This window comes from Cydia pomonella, chromosome 1 (assembly GCF_033807575.1).
Source record: "Cydia pomonella isolate Wapato2018A chromosome 1, ilCydPomo1, whole genome shotgun sequence".
Lineage (NCBI taxonomy): Eukaryota > Metazoa > Arthropoda > Insecta > Lepidoptera > Tortricidae > Cydia > Cydia pomonella.
Window position 1 is genome coordinate 40,261,336 of NC_084703.1, and position 20,385 is coordinate 40,281,720.

Below are 20,385 nucleotides of genomic sequence, written 5' to 3' on the forward strand. Positions count from 1 at the left end.
AGGGCAACATCCGCTCGGTGTAGCCCTTACATTTCATTAAAGCGAAAAGGGCCTCTATGTATTGCCTTCAGTTCCGGACACGCCTCGTAAATATCCGGAACATCATTATTCAGTAATTAAAAAGAAATAAATACAAACACATGCATGTAATCACATTTGGGTTAGACAGAGATATCGAGGTTAAACTTGCTACAACCCTTGCATACATCTTTTGCTTTGTTAACTCAAACAATATATTATCTGTTCCTGAGTTATGGATGTTTTCTATGTATATAAATATTTATACATTATTAGCCTTATTTGTCTTACTGTGGGAATAGGCCGATTTGTGTAAGATTCCGTACGCTATTTATTTATTATTTATTTGTTTAATATTTCTGAAACATGTTCATTGGTTTGGGGTGATAAATAACTTCTGAATCGTTTTATCTCGAGTATATCTCACATAATACATATCATAAACCGTACAAATCTTAGCATCTCATTTTTTATAATCGATATAAAATTTCTTTGATGATATTTTTCCACGCCAACGCTTTGATTCGATACAGGCTGATCGGTAAATAAGAGACAGCTAATGGAAAATGCTGCAATTTTTTTATTTCAGTCGCTTCAGGCCTAATGAAAGGTTGATTGTACTCGCATTAATATTTTTTGCATACATATTATACGTTAAAGGGGCGACCTAGTAAAATAAAAATGTCTGTCGGAAAGCTTACAATACAATTAGTCACCTATTTATACCTATCAATAACTAATAAATATACGTAAGTATATTTAGCCACCAAAGGACTTGCATACAGCGTTTTTAGGTCTTGCAAACCCACAATGTAAGTTCTAGATAATATACATAGAAAATGTCACCAGCTCATAAAAACCGGTCAAGTGCGAGTCGGACTCGCGCACGAAGGGTACCGTACCATTATTTATATACACGGCAAAAAATCACGTTTGTTGTATGGGAGAACCCTTAAATATTTAATTTATTCTGTTTTTTTAGTACTTGTCATTATAACGGCAACAGAAATAAGAGTACATCATCTGTGAAAATTACAACTGTCTAACTATCATGGTTTATGACATACAGCCTGGTGACAAACGGACAGACAGATAGATGGACAGACAGCGGAGTCTTAGAAATAGGGTCCCGTTTTACCCTTTGGGTACGGAACCCTAAAAACGCTCTTTATTCTTCAATAATTGATAAGAATTACTTACAAATTAAGAGTAGATTCCTAATGTTGGTTCGTGGAAAATAGACTTTCAAGTAATGATTTTAAATGATAAATACTTAAAACCGTTCATTTGGATTTGATTTGTTTTAATTTACAGTTAGTATTTTCCTCGCGTTGGCGTAGTGAATAATTTTTTGTGTTTCTCTCGGCAAAGTTTGTTTAACCCTCGTGCCTCGAGACCCTCGCAACGCACAAGATTCCACTTATCAAACCATTCGCTACGTTTATTATTCAATTTGGAGTATTTCACTTGCTCGGGTATCAATATTAGCAGCAATAGTTAGACAACTTTGCCCCCTTGTAAAACAAATAAATAACTACGTATAATCATAATGTGTCAAGGACGCTAGAGTAGGAGTTGTGTGTTAAAAGTCAGAGTTTGATATCGACCTTATTATACGTAAATTTTAAAATCCCGGCGTACCGCTTTCTTTTTGAAGTTGAATATAAATATCGATCTAGATAGTCACTGCTTGCTGCACACCAGAATGTTTAAAAGTCAAGTAATTATTACCGCTGCTTTTTTATAACATATTCATGGCTTTAACTAAAAGCTACCTACCTAACCTAAAGCGCGCGGTTGATTTATTAATGACACTACATTTGTTTTATGCGGTGAACTTAGCGGGAAGTGCATTGTCATTTTTCGTACATTCCGTTGCCGCATGCGTTCGACGCTACATTTATCGCATTTAAAAACAACCGCGCGCTTATGTCAGTATTGGTAGTAAATATCAATCGCTTCGAAAATTCGCAGTTGCCCTCAAGTCGATACCTCGATATTGAATCAAGTTGGGCTAAGTGGGCTTAAAATACTATTAAGTTACGAGAGCTGAAAGGATCCTCCGGGCCTTTATCGCCGCTGATTGACGAGCTCGGCCCACCGATTGCACAAATTGGGTCTTTAAGAATATCCCATTAAGGTGTTCGGATTCTGCGTCAATGCACTAATTAACTTAGGTAATTTAACACAGGCGAAATTTTATGTATGTTGATATTTCTTGCTAGCTAGCTTATTGCTTGCCTTGCTAGCTTGCTTCTGTACTTAATCATACTTATAGCGGGTTAATTATTATTAAACTATTTAAAAAATAATTCACGATAGACTCACTAAAAATGTGATTTACCGAAACGAGGGTCACCGTTTTGACTCGAGTAAACTGCTTTCGTATGTTCGGATGTTTTCCTCTACAGGTCGCAATTCTCATCTGATCCTCGTGAAATTTTGTGAGCATGTTTTGGGGTAGTTAAATATATGTTTTCTGACGTGTTGTTTTTTTGGGAATTGTTAAAAATGAGAATAAAGGACTTTTTTTTTATTCAGGTAATTACAAAAAAAACTAAGCATATTTACTAAGTATCGTTAAACCTGTAAGGTTTTCGATACTCCATTCCGTAATAGATTTTATACAAAAAATAATTATCTTAAAAGCATAACAGACTGTTCAATTGTTCATAATAACTATACTCTGGTTCAGGATATTATCAGCAATTTATAAATTACAAAAAACCGATACCATTGCACTGAGCGGAGATACATTTTGTTTCCTTAAATATCCTATTGTTGCTTATCGCTGGCCGAACCGGTCTACATTCGCCCGAGTACAGGATGATGCTCCAATTATGTACGTACTAGTTAATTACGTGTCATTAGCGTCTATGACACTAAAAACCATTGCTAGTAGTACAGTAGGTACGCTGTGATAATGACTCTAAGAAGAAAGTATTTTTTGTTTTTAAATTTTTTAAGCTTTTGAATCTACCCTCGACCTATGTAGACCTCGCCTACAGCTGACAGAGCCACTAGTTTAATATGTGTTCAAATTAACGCGAAAGGTTGTAATGTTATATGAAATATAGTCATATAGGTACCTAAATACGACATTTTCCTTTATAGTATAGAACAAATCGCATTACAAGCAGTCTGTAAATATAATATTGGAATGTTCGAAATAGCTTAAAAGAAGAAATCTGCCTACGTCAAGTATTTCGTTTTTAAGTTAACATTTATAATGTTTTTCAAACGTTACTTTAAGTCATGCTTGATACAAATTGAAGGGCACCTGATAATGTATCAATAATATTTGTATATATTTCGATGATACTAATAGATGGGCAGCCGTATAACAGACGATACGAAGTGGAAAAAGGTGGAACATTACGTTATTGACGGGTGACATATAATTTGCGTGAGTAACAAACACGTTGCGATGACTAGATCAAGCAACCAGATAAAAGCAAGGAAACGACGACGAGTATTACGTAAATTAAAATCAAATCTCTCACCGCGCTTGCTTTCATTAAAAAATATATTTACGTGTCAACATCTTTGGTTCAAAAGAAAAGTTAATAATAAGCCAGTAATGTTACTTTATCAAATCAATATGAAATCATACGCTATGACAAATCCGTTAATAGCCACGTTGCAACATAGGGTTAAAACCTTTTTTTAAATTGTGCCGGAATACCCAATTTACTTTACATTGATTTTAAAGACGTATTACATCAAAAACTGATTTATATCTCAAAATTTCGTTATATTTGGTTAAGTTTTGGAGGAGGAAACAGTAGAGTACGAAACACCGTTTTCTGATGAAATTTTTACGCAGGCGTTGTCCTTATCGCACTAGTTTTAGGAGCTTCCTTTAGCGAGACGGATAAATTCAACTAAAATATTTCCCGTATCCTCTTAATAGTACGAGACATTACATACTATAGAGGCCGGGAAACGAGAGATTGCAGGCCATGTGGATAGGGATACGCGGCCGGCAACCCCGTTTCTCGCCCAGATTTGTATGGTGCTTTTCTCAAACGTGCAGAGAAAAAAAAAAGTGCCTTGTCAATTTGTTTTATTCGTAGGTTTACACAGCTAACAATAAATTACGAATCTACTACTATTTGTTGGTTGAATGCAAAGACGTTGTGTCACAATTCGACGTTTAAAAACAAAATATGGTTGCTTTACAGGCCTGGGTGTGTAAGGTTATATGGGCTATATTAAATTCCGTTAGGCCTAAAACACACTTGTAAGTTTTACTTACTTAAGTCGAGACACAGCTATACTACGGAATGAGAGATGAATATCGTACGTAAGTAAAACTAACAAATGTATCTTAGGCCTTACATATCATCTTCACTCATCGCACCGGATATATAGTATTTAATGTCCGGACCTAATTAAAAGTAAATCATGTCAGCATTTCACTGACATGATGAAGTTTGAGAAAATTATTTTATTTTACGATCCATTTACACACAAACATACCAGTTTCATGCTTTGAAACCAAATCGGTATAATGTGCCTAACATTTCAAACGGCATCGAGAAAGATTGATGACATTTCAAACAGTGGTCGATCGTATGTACGAAGGGGCGGAAATTAGTTCCCTAACCGGCGAACCAGCATAGTATCAGATATCCTGTAATGATGTATTAACCCGATCGGCTAGCAAAATTTTGTATAAATCCGCTGATTTCGATTTTTGCGGTTTTATAATTAGTACATTAATAAGTTGGTTTATAAAATTACTAATACTTAATAAGGACTTTAAAGTTTTAATATTTATTTACGATATAAGTGCGAAAAAGTGCTTAGTGCGGAAAAGTAGCATCCTATGTACTGTAAAAACTATTTTGAACATAATCGGTTATTTAAGTTTGTTTATATCTTTATAAAATTAACTCATGATATATTCTTCTTATTTGACACACGTTTCGAAAGTTGATGAGTTGATGAAGCGGGCAGTTGTATTTAATACTAATGATCACTAAGCACAGACGCAGATAGACTGATGGATGTGGCGAAACTGTAAGTATGGGTATTTCTTATTGAAATATTGACGATATAGAAGAACACTGCCCAACGCGCAGAATAAAAAGATTGGCACAGTATAAGTACCTATATTTTATGAAAATATGTTAAATAATAGTAGGTAATCTCACACCGATAATTTACAAATTCACGCTCAATATTTACTCAAACCTCGGGCTTAAGGCCCGTTCTTCCTTTGAATGTTGTTTCCTCGCCTGTTTTTATCACGCGCGCTTGCATATTTTGATTTTGATAAAATTAAATCCCTAATAAGGCGTCTCTATTTAAATCTAGTCATTCAATTCACGCATAACATTATGCTCATCCTGCGCTGCGACGGGCTTCCACTGCCAGACAAAAAGACTGTACTCAGATACAATTTATAAACTGAAATAGATATCATATATGAAAGAAAAAGTGACCAAGGCCTCCAGTGCCCAGGATTACGAACCAGTGCTTTGATTTACTCGTACCCAAAGGGCGCCGTCAGTATACCGACGTGACTCGGGTGGCCTATAGATTAAGGCGTCTGCAGCGAATGCAGAAGGCGCTGGCTTAATCCCAGCGTCTTCTGTAATTACTAGAAAAGTGCCTTTGAATTATTTTTATCTTATGACACCAGTATATAATGCTTGTTTATTATGTACCAATTGTATAATGTGTATGTTCCTTCGGATAATAAATTATAAATTAATGCGAACTTTCTCGTGGACTGCGCTACATTCTTAAGTAGAGAGACTTAGAAAGCCGCAGCATCTCACTTGTTTTACTTAAGTTTTGTTTGATCACGTTTGATGATAATTTTAACTTGTTATAACTTTACTATGCCAACATTTTATAGTACTAAAGAACCAAATTAATCCGATTACATTTAAAGAGGTCTTTAAAGGCTGCAATATTACAAGAGCATGTTCATAATAAGCATTAATTAAAATGTCGAATATAAGCAATAAGGACATCAAATCGGTTGTTTACCTATTGGAAAATTTTCGTTTCAAGGTTAAAGCTCACTGTAACGTAAAGGGCGTGAACGGTTTCAAACGCATAGTGCTGCCCACTTCTTACACCCTCTTATGAGTTGGTACTAAACTTACCCGTCATCCCCATCACGTTCCATAGTACACAGTTACCTCTTAACAGCTAAAGCCAAAAACAAGAGAAAATGACCAGAAACTAAAACGTATATATCACAAAAAGCTAATCTTAAACACCAGTCAGAACAGTACCCCTAGTGTAAATAAATTCGATTTCCAAACGTGACGTACGCGTTTGCGTTTAGTCTCATTTTCTATTGGATTTCGAAAGAGCGCGCCAAGCGGGACGTTTTGGAACCTCAAAATCCTATACAAAATGAGACTTAACGCAAACGCGTTCGTCACGTTATGATATCGATCAAAGTTACACTAGGGGTACTGAACATAACTAACTTAAAAAGTTTTCAATGTTACCAGACATCTTGCACTGTCTCCGTCTGCGTAGTATGTGGAGCAAACTCCTAACGAGATGAAACTCGTACCAACTAAGTAAATAAAGGAAGTTTGTGATACAATGAGGCAGTCAAAAAGTACTACGGCGAGTACTAGTAATACTTTAACAAGCAGTGTGTGAAATTGTATAACAGTTTTACACATTTCAGTCTCTTCTTTTATATTCTTTGTATCATAAAACTGTGCATGTTAATTATAGATTTTTCGACTTGTTTATAAAATAAACATGAGAACGACCCCTAGTTACGGTCGTATTGGTTTTTAGTGATAAATGCTTCGTAGAGGTGACAATTTGTCACATGGTTAGCGTTGAATAGGTCCAATGGTTTAGACAACCTGTCTGGCCTAGTGGGTAGTGACCCTGCCTATGAAGCCGATGGTTCCGAATTCGAATCCTGGTAAGAGCATTTATTTGTGTGATGAGCACGAATATTTGTTCCTGAGTCATGGATAGTTATCTATGTATTTAAGTATTTATATGTATATTATATATATCGTTGTTTAAGTACCCACAACACAAGCCTTATTGAGCGTACTTTGGGATTTAGTCAATTTGTGTAGTAATGTCGTATAATATTTATAAGCTGATGGTCCCGGGTTCAAATCCTGGTAAGGGCATGTATTCGTGTGATGAGCATGGATATTTGTTCCTGAGTCATGGGTGTTTTCTATGTATTTAAGTATTTATAAATATTTATATATTATATATATCGTTGTCTAAGTACCCTCAACACAAGCCTTATTGAGCTTACTGTGGGACTTAGTCAATGTGTGTAATAAAGTCCTATAATATTTATTTATTTATTTATTTATTTAGTGATATGTTTCACTACAGAAACTATATTTTATTTTTATTATATTTTACTGGGGACCCGGCGAATGCTAAATGTGTCGTTACTCGAGCGTGGTAGAGACCTATTGGAATCGAAAGATTTGAAGGTACGCAATTTAATTATTAATATTATCTATTATTTATTCGTTATCACTAATAAATAACTATATAGGTTATATATTTCTTATAACGTATCTACCACTAAAAGATACATATTAATTCGGAACTATTACTGGGTGTACGATCTATAATACAAAAAAATAATGACTTGCCTTCTAAGTCAGCCTTGTAAAAATATATACGAGAAGCCCGTCTACCCCTTCTACATTTTATGAAAGGGCTTGTGCTAGGTTATTAATATTTAGCCGCGCTGCTGCGCTAATTAAGAGCAGACTCGTAATTCCAAAGGTTGTTGTCGCAACAATAATAAACCTTCACTTGAAAGTGCCACCCTGCATGCTTTGGAACTAACATTTTTATTTAATTTGTGTCTGCAATCTGCAACGGGCCGTTACTAAAATTAGACCAAGATCAGTTTGCAACGATTTTGATAGCGCACGCAGTACAAATCTTATTTATACGTCATAATTTCATAGAAGTTTGAAAATGACACTAGTATAAGTAGTTATACTGAGCGTGCTATCAAAATCGTTGTAGATGTATCTTGATCTAACTCTAACTTATTTTATACCTAGAGGCTAACGCAAAACTGTAGTTTTAATTTTGATTTATTTATTGCACGTTTTAATCAAGGGCAAATGCCATAAAATTCTCACGGAATCTAGATTATACACAGGGTAATTGAGGGGTGAAACTACAATTGAAATAAAAGTTATAAGTAATTAAAACAATTTATTTCAAGATTTTTTTTTCTTATTTATAAGTTCTGTCACAAACGTTTTGACTGATAAAATGTAATAAAAAACATTTAATAAAAAAAACTTTTCCATGATTTGAAAGCTTGTTTTGTAATGATCAAAACGTAATAAAAATAGTTTAAAAATTAGATCTTGTCTTTATTTACTACTTGTTTACTTTAGGATTGTCATTAGACGCGAATACGTGGCTGGATTGTGAAAAATTATACAAGGGAGTAAAAATCAGTGTCACATTAATAAAATAGGTACTTACAATTGATTATTTTTATAAACCTACTTTATTAGAACGTTATTTTATCACCATCATTTAATTCTCCGACAAGTGTGTACTAAAGTATAACTCAGGGTATTTCCCAGTGACACGCTCATTTTTAACTGCCATCCAACGAGTAGGTTTGGTAAAACACGTACAGTTGCAATTTTGGCAATCCAATACACATGAATTATATATTTTAAGAAAGATAAAAGATCCAGGTTTTGTTTCATGTAAGATTCAATCATGTAAAAATGTAAAATAAATAAATAAGGAATCAAACTACTAAGTACTTACTAATAACTACTTTAGCCAAAGAACTCGTAAATACATTATACCGAAGATTTTTAACAAACTAAGCCTAAAAATAGAGCAGTCCAGTAGAAAACAGATTTTTAAAGAAAGATTAAAACAATACTCTTAGATAATATTATGGACACATAGTACTTATTTTTCTTAGATATACCAGGTGTTTCCTGTAACACGAGCAAATAATTAAACCATTTATTGTACTCCTAAAACGATATAACTTTTGATTAACAACTTTTTAAAATTATGAAATCTTAAGATTTTATCTTTTTCATACAAATTAAATATTATTTTCAATGTACGCTGACATCAGTGTGTTTGACGTTGCTTGTCACGCTTTAAACGTAATAAAATTTGCAATACATTGCGTCTTAGAATTAACTTAAATATGTAATAAAAAAAAATTAAAACATAATTTATTATTAAATGTTGCTGAACAAATGTTGGCGAGTTTGAGGAGTACAGCCTACAGTTTAATTTATTGATCGTGTTACAGGAAACACCCGGTATAGTTAACTAAATAGTTGTGTAAGTTTTGATACCTACAAGTAAGCATTGTAAATTAATCATTTAACTCAGTACTCACCTACTAAAATAAGTTTGTATAATGTATGAGTAGGTATGACACAACATTCTTAGCTTTATTTTGGAGCACACTATTCGCCAACAAACTGTCCTCAGTTTGGCGAAAAAATATGTATACCTACCACTTAAGTTTTCTCTTGAAATAAATAAATAAATAAAAAATTAACTTGAACAGGTCGCGTATTGTTTGATTTTCTTTTATAACATAGACAGAATTATGCAAAACTGAGACAACAAATTACTAAGCTTAGAATAAATTTAAAAGTGGAAAAATTACTGTCTTGGGTGAGACTTGAACTTACGGCTTCTGGATCGATACTCCAGCGCTCTGCCATCTGAGCCACCAAGACCTCATCCATAGGCAGCAAATTTTTCCACCATATGGGTCTAGGGGACCCTAGCGACATCTACCGTAAGAACGTTGCACTTCTTAGACGGCTACCGGAGTTCCAAGTCATATTGGAAATTCACCAGTAACGATATACTACCCATACTAAATTAATTTTTAACAAGCAGAAACGTCTGCGCACGATGCTATTAAGCTTAGAATAAATTTAAAAGTGGAAAAATTACATTTGCTTACATTAAATTTGCTGCCTATGGATGAGGTCTTGGTGGCTCAGATGGCAGAGCGCTGGAGTATCGATCCAGAAGCCGTGAGTTTAAGTCTTACCCAAGACAGTTTATTTCCACTTTTAAATTTATTCTAAGCTTAATAGCATCGTTCGCAGACGTTTCTGCTTGTCTTGTGTAAAGTTTCTGTACAGATTTCACGAATCAACATTTCCACAGTATTCGCACATGGCTGGCGGTGAGTGATGCTTCTATGCGTGTTAGAGAACGAAGAGGAGTAAAACGCCTGGATGATTTTATTCCTCCAACGATTTATGGATAAACTTCGCAAGGAATTAACTCTACTTAGTTGGGTCATAAGTTCTGTAAAAAGGTTTTGACAGATGAAAAAGCTTTAGGTTAAGGTTCCTTATTATTCATATATACATATGGGTTGAAAGCTTATTTAATGCTGAATTATTTACATTACTTAAACTTAATTTGCTGTCTTAGTTTTGCACAATTCTATGTAATATTAAAAAAAATATTATAAAAAAAAACATGGAAAAAATACGCGATCTGTTCGAGGTGATTTTGATCCCTAGTTATTTATTTTTGTTGTTTACATGGTTAAATCTTACATAAAATTAAAGCTGGATCTTTTACCTTTTTTAAAATATATAATTCATGTGTATTGGTATTGCCAACCTGCAACTGCACGTGTTTTACCAAACGTACTCGTAGGATGGCAGTCAAAAAATTGCGTATCACTGAAAAATACCCTAACTTTGAAGGGTATTAGTTGAAGTACAGACTTGTCAGAAAACTAATTGCAGGTGATAAAATAACGTTCTAATAAAATAGATTCATACATTATAAACGATTGTACCTATTTTATTAATGTGACACCGATTTTTACTCCCTTTGGTAAAGTATTTAGTAGAGGATTTCTTCCCGCAGACGCTCCGGCTGTGGAATGAGCTCCCTTCGGTTTTTCAGAGGGTCTACAATATGGGGTTCTTCAAAAAAGGAGTGTACTGGTTTTTAAAGGGTCGGCAACGCGTATGTAACACCTCTGGAGTTGCAGGCGTCCATAGGCTGCGGTGACTGCTTACCATCAGGCGGGCCGTATGCTTGTTTGCCACCATCGTGGTATATATATATATATATATTTATTTATTTATTTATTTATTTATATATATATTTCACAATCCAGCCGCGTATTTGCGTCTAACGTCAATCCCAAACTAAACAAGTAGTAAACGCGATCTAAATGTTAAATTAATTATTATATTACGTTTTGATCTGTACGAGTATCAAACAAGGTTTCAATTCACGGAAAACTTATTTTATTAAAAGCTTTGTATTACATTTTATCAATCAAAACCTTTGTGACAGAACTTATGACCCAACTAATTAATGAATGTAAATAAGTAGAATGTCTTAAATAAGACGCTAGCCAACTTTATTTTAGCACATGCGTTTTCTAACTTGACTCAGTTTAAAAATAATATTTTGTTAATTATCTAAACCCTTTCTAAGTACATCAGAAAAACATTCCAATGGGTATTTATATAATTATAATGAATATTTTTAATCATAAGCCTTTGAAACTAATCCTTAACAACTGATAGGTGACTTTTTTTCGTTGAACTTGTTCTCGGAATAACTTATCAACAAATCCTATATAATAAAACGTCGTACATAACGTACATTTATCTGATAGGATTACATAAATAAACATGCGTTCATGTCTCAATGGTAGAATTGACTGGAATAGAAATAAACGGCACTTGCAAAATTTGGTGTCAGAAACTAATATTACTTATATTATGTTGTCGATATGAAAGGTTATTTCAGTCTCCGAATATCCATTGCGTAAGGCCCGAACCCAATCGAACAACAGTCTCAAAGGCTGCCTTTGTTACGTATTATAAGGCGATCGCGGGATCCAAAGTGCCAGCGATACTTATGAGACTTTCAAGTTTAGATCGCTATGTCCTTTTCTTTACGGAATAACGAATGAATAACAAGGTAGCCCATCGTTGAGCACGTTGGCTTATGCAGCGTTATTCAAGATTTGCTGAAATAGCTACACTAAATTATTTTCACGTAGGTACCTTTAAATGAATTATTCTGTGGGAAAATACTAAATCAAAGGCGGAGAAAGTTAATTAACTTAAGTGCTTCTCGTTTGTATTAGTTTGTATATTTTGTCCCCTAAAAATAAATTTATGTTTTAACCTTTTTTAATAACCTTTGTTGATAGGAAACTATTTCACTCGTATATAATGTCGTCATCTGTCTTCCAACCTACGGGTACATATTTATTACCTAGGACAACCTAAGTATAGGTCTAGGTACTACTTACTCTTGATTTATAAGCATTTATTGAGGCTGAATATTGTGTGGTAAAACTTTGATTGTATGCGACCAGTTTGTATTGTTATATTTAATACGAGTAAGTGAAACATGAAATAGGCACTGAAAGTATTCATACATACAGGATATTTATCCTACCTAAACTATGCTACCTATTCCAAAGGAACCACAGCGCAATAACTCACTTCACGAAGTGTCACGGACTAGTGATAGGAATGGAAAATAAACTAAAATTTAATTAAAATAAGGTGTAACAAAAATAGTGGGGATCGGTTTAAGGGTACATCGTGGTCTGAGTAGGAATAAAAATTTTGACGCAATATTTGAATGGAAGTTTCGGCGAGTAAGATGACCTGCATGTTAGAGAAAAAAATGTTTCTACTATTTCCTTTCACGACACGATACCCAATACTTAAACGGATCCCAATAATTTTTGTTACACCTAAAAAAATCTAAATTTTGAGGTCTTGTATCTTTTCACCACAAGGTACTCGTATTTCCTCTTCTCGTTTTTTTTATTTTACTAGAATATTTTATAAAATCTGACGTGTATCAACATCCCTATTGTGGCACTCGCAACTGAGTCCGATCCAAGCTTTCTTTTGATCGCTGAACACGAGCTTAATTGCCCTGAGAATATTTACACCTGCTGTAAACCTTTTTACTTTTTTGCATAAAATTATGCTGAATAAATCTTTAAGGTGTATGTATTTAAGGTGTGAAAGCAATTAAAGCACTTAAGTATTTTATTTTATGTACCAAAAAAGTTTTCAATGAATGTCTGTATTAGAAATAGAATCGTGAAAAGAATTGAATGATGCATAACCTAATCGTTGACAATTTGAACCGTTTCAACCGTCATTGTTTGTGATGATTCTTAAGTACTTTAGACAAAATAAGGAAAAAGCTTTTATGACGATTAGTCAATAAAATTTTAACGATTAGGTTTTTACTTCTGTTTATTGTGTGATCAACTTTACTGGCGGTCGTTGCCTTGCCCAAATTTCTAATCAAGAATTTTTGACACGCAATTCTGTTTCATCGGTTATCCCTTTCGGGCTTTTTTGCCCATTTTTGGGTCAAATTGTTATGTAAACCGTCGCTACCTTTACCTCGCGGTCCAATTCCCATGGCGACGTCTCAAGTGGTAAACTATTATGCGGGAAGCAAAGGGACATAATTTAGGGTAGATTGGTGGATGGACTGGATACAAGAGATAACTTGGCGAGCGTATTTATTTATTAGTTTATTCCACAGCCGGAGATATAGGGAGGAAGTTAAGTTTTAAGTTCCTCTATAACCGCGCAGTGATATACGAGGGCGGGATGATAAGTAACTGGCCTTAGCTATTTAAAAAGTTTGAATTTAAAAATAAACTAGCGTAATTTAAGCTTCGTGTCTCTGGCTATCTGTGTTCGAAATTTAAATTTGATGGCTTAAATATTTTATCGATTTTCTGTTATTTGAAAATATATTGTGACGATTGTTTTCAAAATGGATGAAATTGAACAAAGAGCGGTGATAAAGTTTCTTTACATGAAGGGTATGAAGGGGATAGGTATTTATGAAGAGTTAAAGAATGTTTTAGGTGAATGTGCTCTTTCTCACACCACAGTAAAAAACTGGGTGGCTGAATTTAAACGAGGCCGTACAAGTGTCCAAGATGAAGCCCGCTCTGGACGTCCAAAAAGTGCCACAACTCCGGAAATGGTCTCCAAAGTGCACGATATGGTTTTGGCAGATCGACGATTGAAGTTATCAGAAATAGCTGACACTACAGGGATATCAAAGGAACGGGTACATCATATTCTAAGTGAAGAATTAAATATGAAAAAGTTATCCGCCCGTTGGGTGCCGCGATTGCTTATGCACGATCAAAAAAGAATCCGCGTGCAAAATTCGGAAGAATGTTTGGATCGTTTTCAGAAAAATAAAGCTGATTTTTTGCGTCGATTTGTAACAACAGATGAAACATGGGTTCACCACTACACGCCAGAATCAAAAATTCAATCAAAACAGTGGACTGAATCTGGATGTTCGGGTCCCAAAAAAGCTATGGCTGTAAAGTCGGCTGGAAAAGTTATGGCTTCCGTCTTTTGGGATGCTAGTGGAATTTTGATGATAGACTACCTTCCCAAAGGTAAAACTATTAATGGGGAATACTATGCTAATCTTTTAGATAAGCTTCATCAATGCATTCATCAAAAACGACCAGGCTTAGCAAAAAAAAAAATCATCTTCCATCAAGACAACGCTAGGGTTCACACATGTGTTAAAGCCATGGCAAAAATCGGCGAATTAAAGTATGATTTGCTGCCCCATCCGCCTGATCTGGCACCATCCGACTTCCACCTGTTCCCGAAGCTTAAAACTTTTTTGGGTGGACAGAAATTTGCCACTAATGATGCCGTCATAGCCGCTGTGGAGGAGTATTTTGCAGGCCTCGAAAAGAATCATTTTATGGAGGGCATCGCAGCTTTAGAGCGAAGATGGAATAAGTGCATAGAGCTAGGTGGAGACTATGTCGAAAAATAAAATTAGTTTTAACACCGAAATTCAAGTATTTTCTACTTAGGCCAGGTACTTATCATCCCACCCTCGTATATAAACCCTCCGCCGATTGTAAACAGTGCAGTGTTACAGTATAATGCCAAACATTTCTACTGAGCAAACAAATTTTCAAGCGAGTATCGTTTAATATTAGGCTATAAGAAAGCTCAAAATGTGTTACAGTTTCAATCTGTTCGCCGCGCTCTGTGAGTTATTGATTTCTTGCATTCGTAGGCCTGGATGAACACAAACAGAAAAAATAATCCAATTCCAAAATAAGGCCTGTCTAAGATTATTCTTAATCACTGCCGCTTGACTTCAGCGGATTTTTTTACATACACAAAATAGCATCGACGAGCAACAGGTCACATCGGATACAAATCACGTGGACAGTGAATAGTTTGCATAGCGCCTGGGTCTATATTTATTTGTTTACTTATTTTTAACATTATTGCTCAATACATAAAAGTACAAATGGTGGACTTCTTTCCAAAATACATTTTCTACCAGTCAACCAAGGGCTAAACCGAAAGATTGAGTTGGTGCAGGGTCAAACAGAATAAAATTAAAAAGAATCAAATACAAAACCATATGAGTATAATACGATATATAAATAAATAATATATACAGAACAAATAATAAATATACATACACATATAAATAATATATTTAAAATAAATAAGTATTCATACATATTTAAATATAGCGTGTTTATTTAGTCACCTGCAATAATTTACGGGGTGAATATATAGGTGATACTGAGCAACTTTTACTAAGGGACCCACCCCGAAATCACAAAAAAAAAAATTGGCTGTTTCATACATTTTAGCTGTCTGACCTTGACATTTTCTATGGGGGAGTAATTTTATTTTTCGATTTGGGGGTTGGTTCCATAGTAAAGGTTGCTTAGTAGGTATGTCCTATATATTCACCCCGTAAATTATTGCAGATGAATAAATAAACATCCCTGTATATTATATATCCATTGTGAAACATTACGCGGCCGATAATTGAACCTTGTCAAACAGTGTATAGGGACCGTGCGCGTTGGAGGGTCTGCCATCTTGTGGTCTGAATCGGAACCATAAACATGCACATTTACACGTCAAGTGTTTTCTTGTGCATAGTAGGTTCTGCCATCTTGTGGGCTACATCGGAACAATAAACATCACATTTACGCTTCGCGCCAAAAATCTGACAGCTCCTGTGCTGCCTCCTACAGTTCATGCACGCTCCCTATAATCGTATATGAAATACTTGTAGGATTCGAAATAGTCATAAAACTATAATCAACTTATTCCCACAGTGCACAAGCTATTCTCATTAATAAAGAATGCTCTCAGCGTACATTTATCACCTTTATTGCATTCTAATTTGTTATCGACTCGTTAGGAATACGTAAATTGCACGTTTAGACTGTTGTGCTATTTTTTTCAACGTGGCTTTATCTTATTTATTTTCCTTTTACGTGCGCAATATTGAGACGGCGGTAACGATTTTTAACAATCTGTTTGAAACATTACCTCCATTTTTCGGTGATGGGTGTTTATTTTTCTCTCGTTCTCGTTAAACAGACTCCAACTTAAATTCTGCATACTTGAAATTTAATAGTTCTACTTATTATAATCGCTGCAAGTGTCAGTCTTTATATTTTGATTCCTCTTTTGTTCAAGCTTCTTTCACCGGCGACGCAACTAACGTTTAATATAAAACGTTTTTCCGCAGGCATCTCTTCTCAAAGGGTTTAATCACGACTCACTCACTGAGCCGTGGGCCTGAAGTTTTATCTTGTGCAAGCAAGGCGAATAGATATGCAAATTATCGGCTGATGACTAACCCCTTCGCCTAGAGGACAACCTGTTTATGAATATTCCCAAGTCAGGAGCAAATTAATTTCTGACATTTGAATTTAAATTAGTCAACGTTGGTGATGGCGTTAAGTTAACTAGTAAAAAGGTAAAATATGCATTTCCTTTAAACGCAAATAAATTGATGTTGTGGTTCAAATAATAAATAAATAAATAAACAGAGTTAAAGAAATATAAGTATCAAATCCAAATCAAAACATGAATGTATGTACCCGGCGTAGGTACCCGTTTATACAGTATGTAAATTAACTAAAACCATTTACTCAAACCCGTCATACTAAGCATCGAAAAGAGACGAGTAAGTTTAAGAGACGAAAGTATCAGTGCTTCGTTGCATCCTGTGAGTGTGTCGAACATTTCATGTGAAAAGCGAAGACGTATAAATCAAAAGAGCATCATTTAGACTACTATATTTTGGCAAAATCTATTTTATTATTCTAGGAATATGTACAGACATAATTATATAAGATAATCATATTTTTTTTCATTTCAATCTTAGTCTAAGATTGAAATGAAAATAAATGAATATCTTACAAATATATATATATATATATATATATATATATATAATTGTATTGAATTCCCTCGGTGGGCGAGAGAGTGACCAAATGCATTCTGTCTCAGGTTGCGCGTTGAGTGCGTTACCTCAAGCCATAGGCCTATATTGGCATTTAACCATTGAGCGCTAATCACGACACGTTGTCATTTTGCGTCTACGAAGCATTTTCGTGAAGCCCATGTTAGCAGGAACGGCGTAGCGCTACGACCGTAGCTCAGCGGTGAATGTGTTAAGGTGAAGTAGGTTCAGAAAACGGAGTTATTACAAAGTCGAAGCGTTTTGTTGGATCATAATACCGCTGCCACAAATTCTAATTTTGAAGCCTTTCTCGAGGGACTGTATTGATTCGAATTTTGGGTTTCTCGTCTTTCGTTAGATAAAAATAAATCACGAACTTAGGTCTAAAATACACTTTAAATATTTGGAGAAAATTATGTACAAAAGTTGCATGCATGAAAATTTCTTCTAAAAATCGGCAACATCATGTTTGAGAGAACGTATCGACTACTTTTTTTAAATTAAAAACTAAAAAAACATGATATCTGCGCTCCCAGGCACGCACTACCACCTCGCTCACGCTTACACTCAGTGAGAGTGAGAGAAGAACAGGAACATACTGGCCTTAACTCTGATCATGGATGGTGACAACCTTTATCGAACCGGGGATACGTCACCTGTGGTGACCAATCGGAGTAACTTTGTATTAGGTACATAGACGAAATCCAAAGCGAAAAGTATACCTGTTGTACCTAGCCTTTTACACGCTTTACCAAGATTATCCCTTTCATCGTCATCATCATCATATAGTAAACAGCCCTATAATGGCACAGGCACTAGTAATGGGATGGTATATGTATACAAATCTTGTAAAACAAATATTTACCATCAGTTTTTAATTGCTGGCAACATTCTAAAATAAACAAGAGCCAAAGAGCTGCTTAAGTTTAATTTTTCATTGATATTCGTTAGTTTGAAAATGAATAGCGCCATGCATCCCATGACTGGAGTTGGTTAATAATACTGAAACCAATTGCAGTAGCTTTCAGTAAATACATAGAAAACATAAAGGACGAATTGGACATTCAACTTTTAAAGCGTAAAGCGGTAGAAAATTTACTGCACGGAAAAAACAGTTATGTTAAATTTACAGATAATTTGTAAAATTTACAGAGAAATCTGTAAATTTAACACATATCTCTGTAAATTTTACAAATTATCTGTAAATTTAACATAACTGTTTTTTTCCGTGTGGTGTCGGTGAAATATCAAAAATACTCCAAATTTTCTCTTAAATGTCCCATGATTGGTGCTGTTAACATATACAAATGTTTTTATAATTTGGTGTTGTTCCAGATGTGGCGATTGATCCCCATGCTGTTACTAGCCGCCGTGACCCTCTCGACGGGGGTTCTACTTCCGCGACTCCCGCCCCTACAGACGGGGCCCGACCCCGCCTCCGACCAGGCGACTAGTGATACACATAGCACACTAACCGAATGCGACGTCCTGAGGAGGCTATTCAATAGTGAGGCCAAATGGATGTTCGACACTGACAATAAGCAGTACAACGATTATGTCACCAAAAGGCAGGGTGCTAACATGCACCATGACAATTATAAAGATGAAACGTACATCTATCAATTTCAACCCCAAGACTTCGAACAGAACTATTTGCACGAGCAAAACCCTAACGCCAAGGAGAAACCCCTTCACTATAACATCCCTCTTCCTACGATTAATACATTGTATTTGCGAAACAAAGATGTAATTATACGGGACGATCAAGCTTACTATATGTATGATACGTACATGGCGACAACGAGTCCTTTTGATTATGTCCAAAATCATCAGAACTGCCTGTACAAAGCTATGGCACGGCCAACGTCACATAACGCGGCTTGGACTGATGCATGGGAAGCTGATCGAGAGAAACTGAACACGAACGAAATTATTCCCTCGGCAGAACAAGTGGGTAAAAGATCAGACACAGAGGAAACGGGCGAAAAAGAGATCCCTGGTAAGTTTTCAAATTTAAATGGCAGACATAAGTACAGTTAGAATTATATGTACATACATAAATATTCTTGGAAAAATATTACGAATAAATACCCACGGAAGATTCGATTCTTCCGTGCAGTACAGTTTGACCGATAAGTACTTTAATTGATACTGGATATCTTTGGATAATATCTTTGGATTCTATAGATTAATAAAAAGTACCTCAATCAAAACTAGTTAAATAATCTTTACTAATTGTTAAAAAACAGGAGGGTTATGGATTAGTGTTTGACTCGGGTACCTTTTATCCGTTGGTTAACAATCTAAAATCGACATAACTCTGAACTATTTACGTATATTATACACCGTGTTTTTTTTTTCGTTAATTTCAAGGGTGCATTCCTGAGCTTAAATTCAGTAACTTTCTCAAAAACACCAGTATTCTATTTAACTCCATTTCGGAGATAATCAATCATTTATTTTTATCTTATTAGGCCCTTACGAGCGTATACACTTGCCTTAGGACCTGTTTACAAATGGATTAGTGTTTAGTACGAGTATACATTTGCTACTAAATGTAAGTACTATCTCGGACGATCGATGTTCGAAATGACATTGGTATGTCACAGTTTTAAATTTTTTGGTTGTATTTAATGTAATGCCCGTGTTACAACAACGCTATATGCAACATTTAATTACCTTTTAAATAAAAAATAAAATACAAAAATATATTTTACAGTACATATGGGGCTACTTTATAGCACTAGTGCGAGAAGTAGCATATTACGTTACTGTGTCGAACATTTAAAGGGCCATATGTACTGTAAAACGTTGTACGATACATGTGCGAATAGGCAATTCGCAACTCGTGTCGATTTAAAACACTCCCTTCGGTCGTGTTTTAATTTATCGCCACTCGTTTCGAATTTCCTATTTTTCGCACTTGTATCGTAATGTACTATTTTTAAATTAACTTTGCCATTTAGTTTCCTTAAACGTAAACCCATACCCTGGAGTTAACACGGTGTATTTTAGTCACATATTTATTGATAAGTACCTGTATGAATAAAACTAAACAAATATATT

The 20,385-nt window shown here is 34.9% G+C and overlaps 1 protein-coding gene across 2 annotated transcripts in view; it reads left to right on the top strand.

Moving 5' to 3' along the window:
* The window catches only part of LOC133523198 (uncharacterized), a 97,922-nt gene that overhangs the window by 75,820 nt on the left and 1,717 nt on the right, over positions 1–20,385 (top strand). Inside the window, exons 1-2 of one of the 2 annotated variants that reach the window (XM_061858687.1) lie at positions 15,538–16,830; positions 18,655–19,318. In XM_061858687.1, the coding sequence (XP_061714671.1) occupies positions 18,655–19,318 (664 nt within the window). In that variant the 5' untranslated portion in view covers positions 15,538–16,830. Of the gene's footprint in view, positions 1–15,537; positions 16,831–18,654; positions 19,319–20,385 lie in introns of those variants that run through there. The other variant, XM_061858679.1, reaches the window with a different exon arrangement.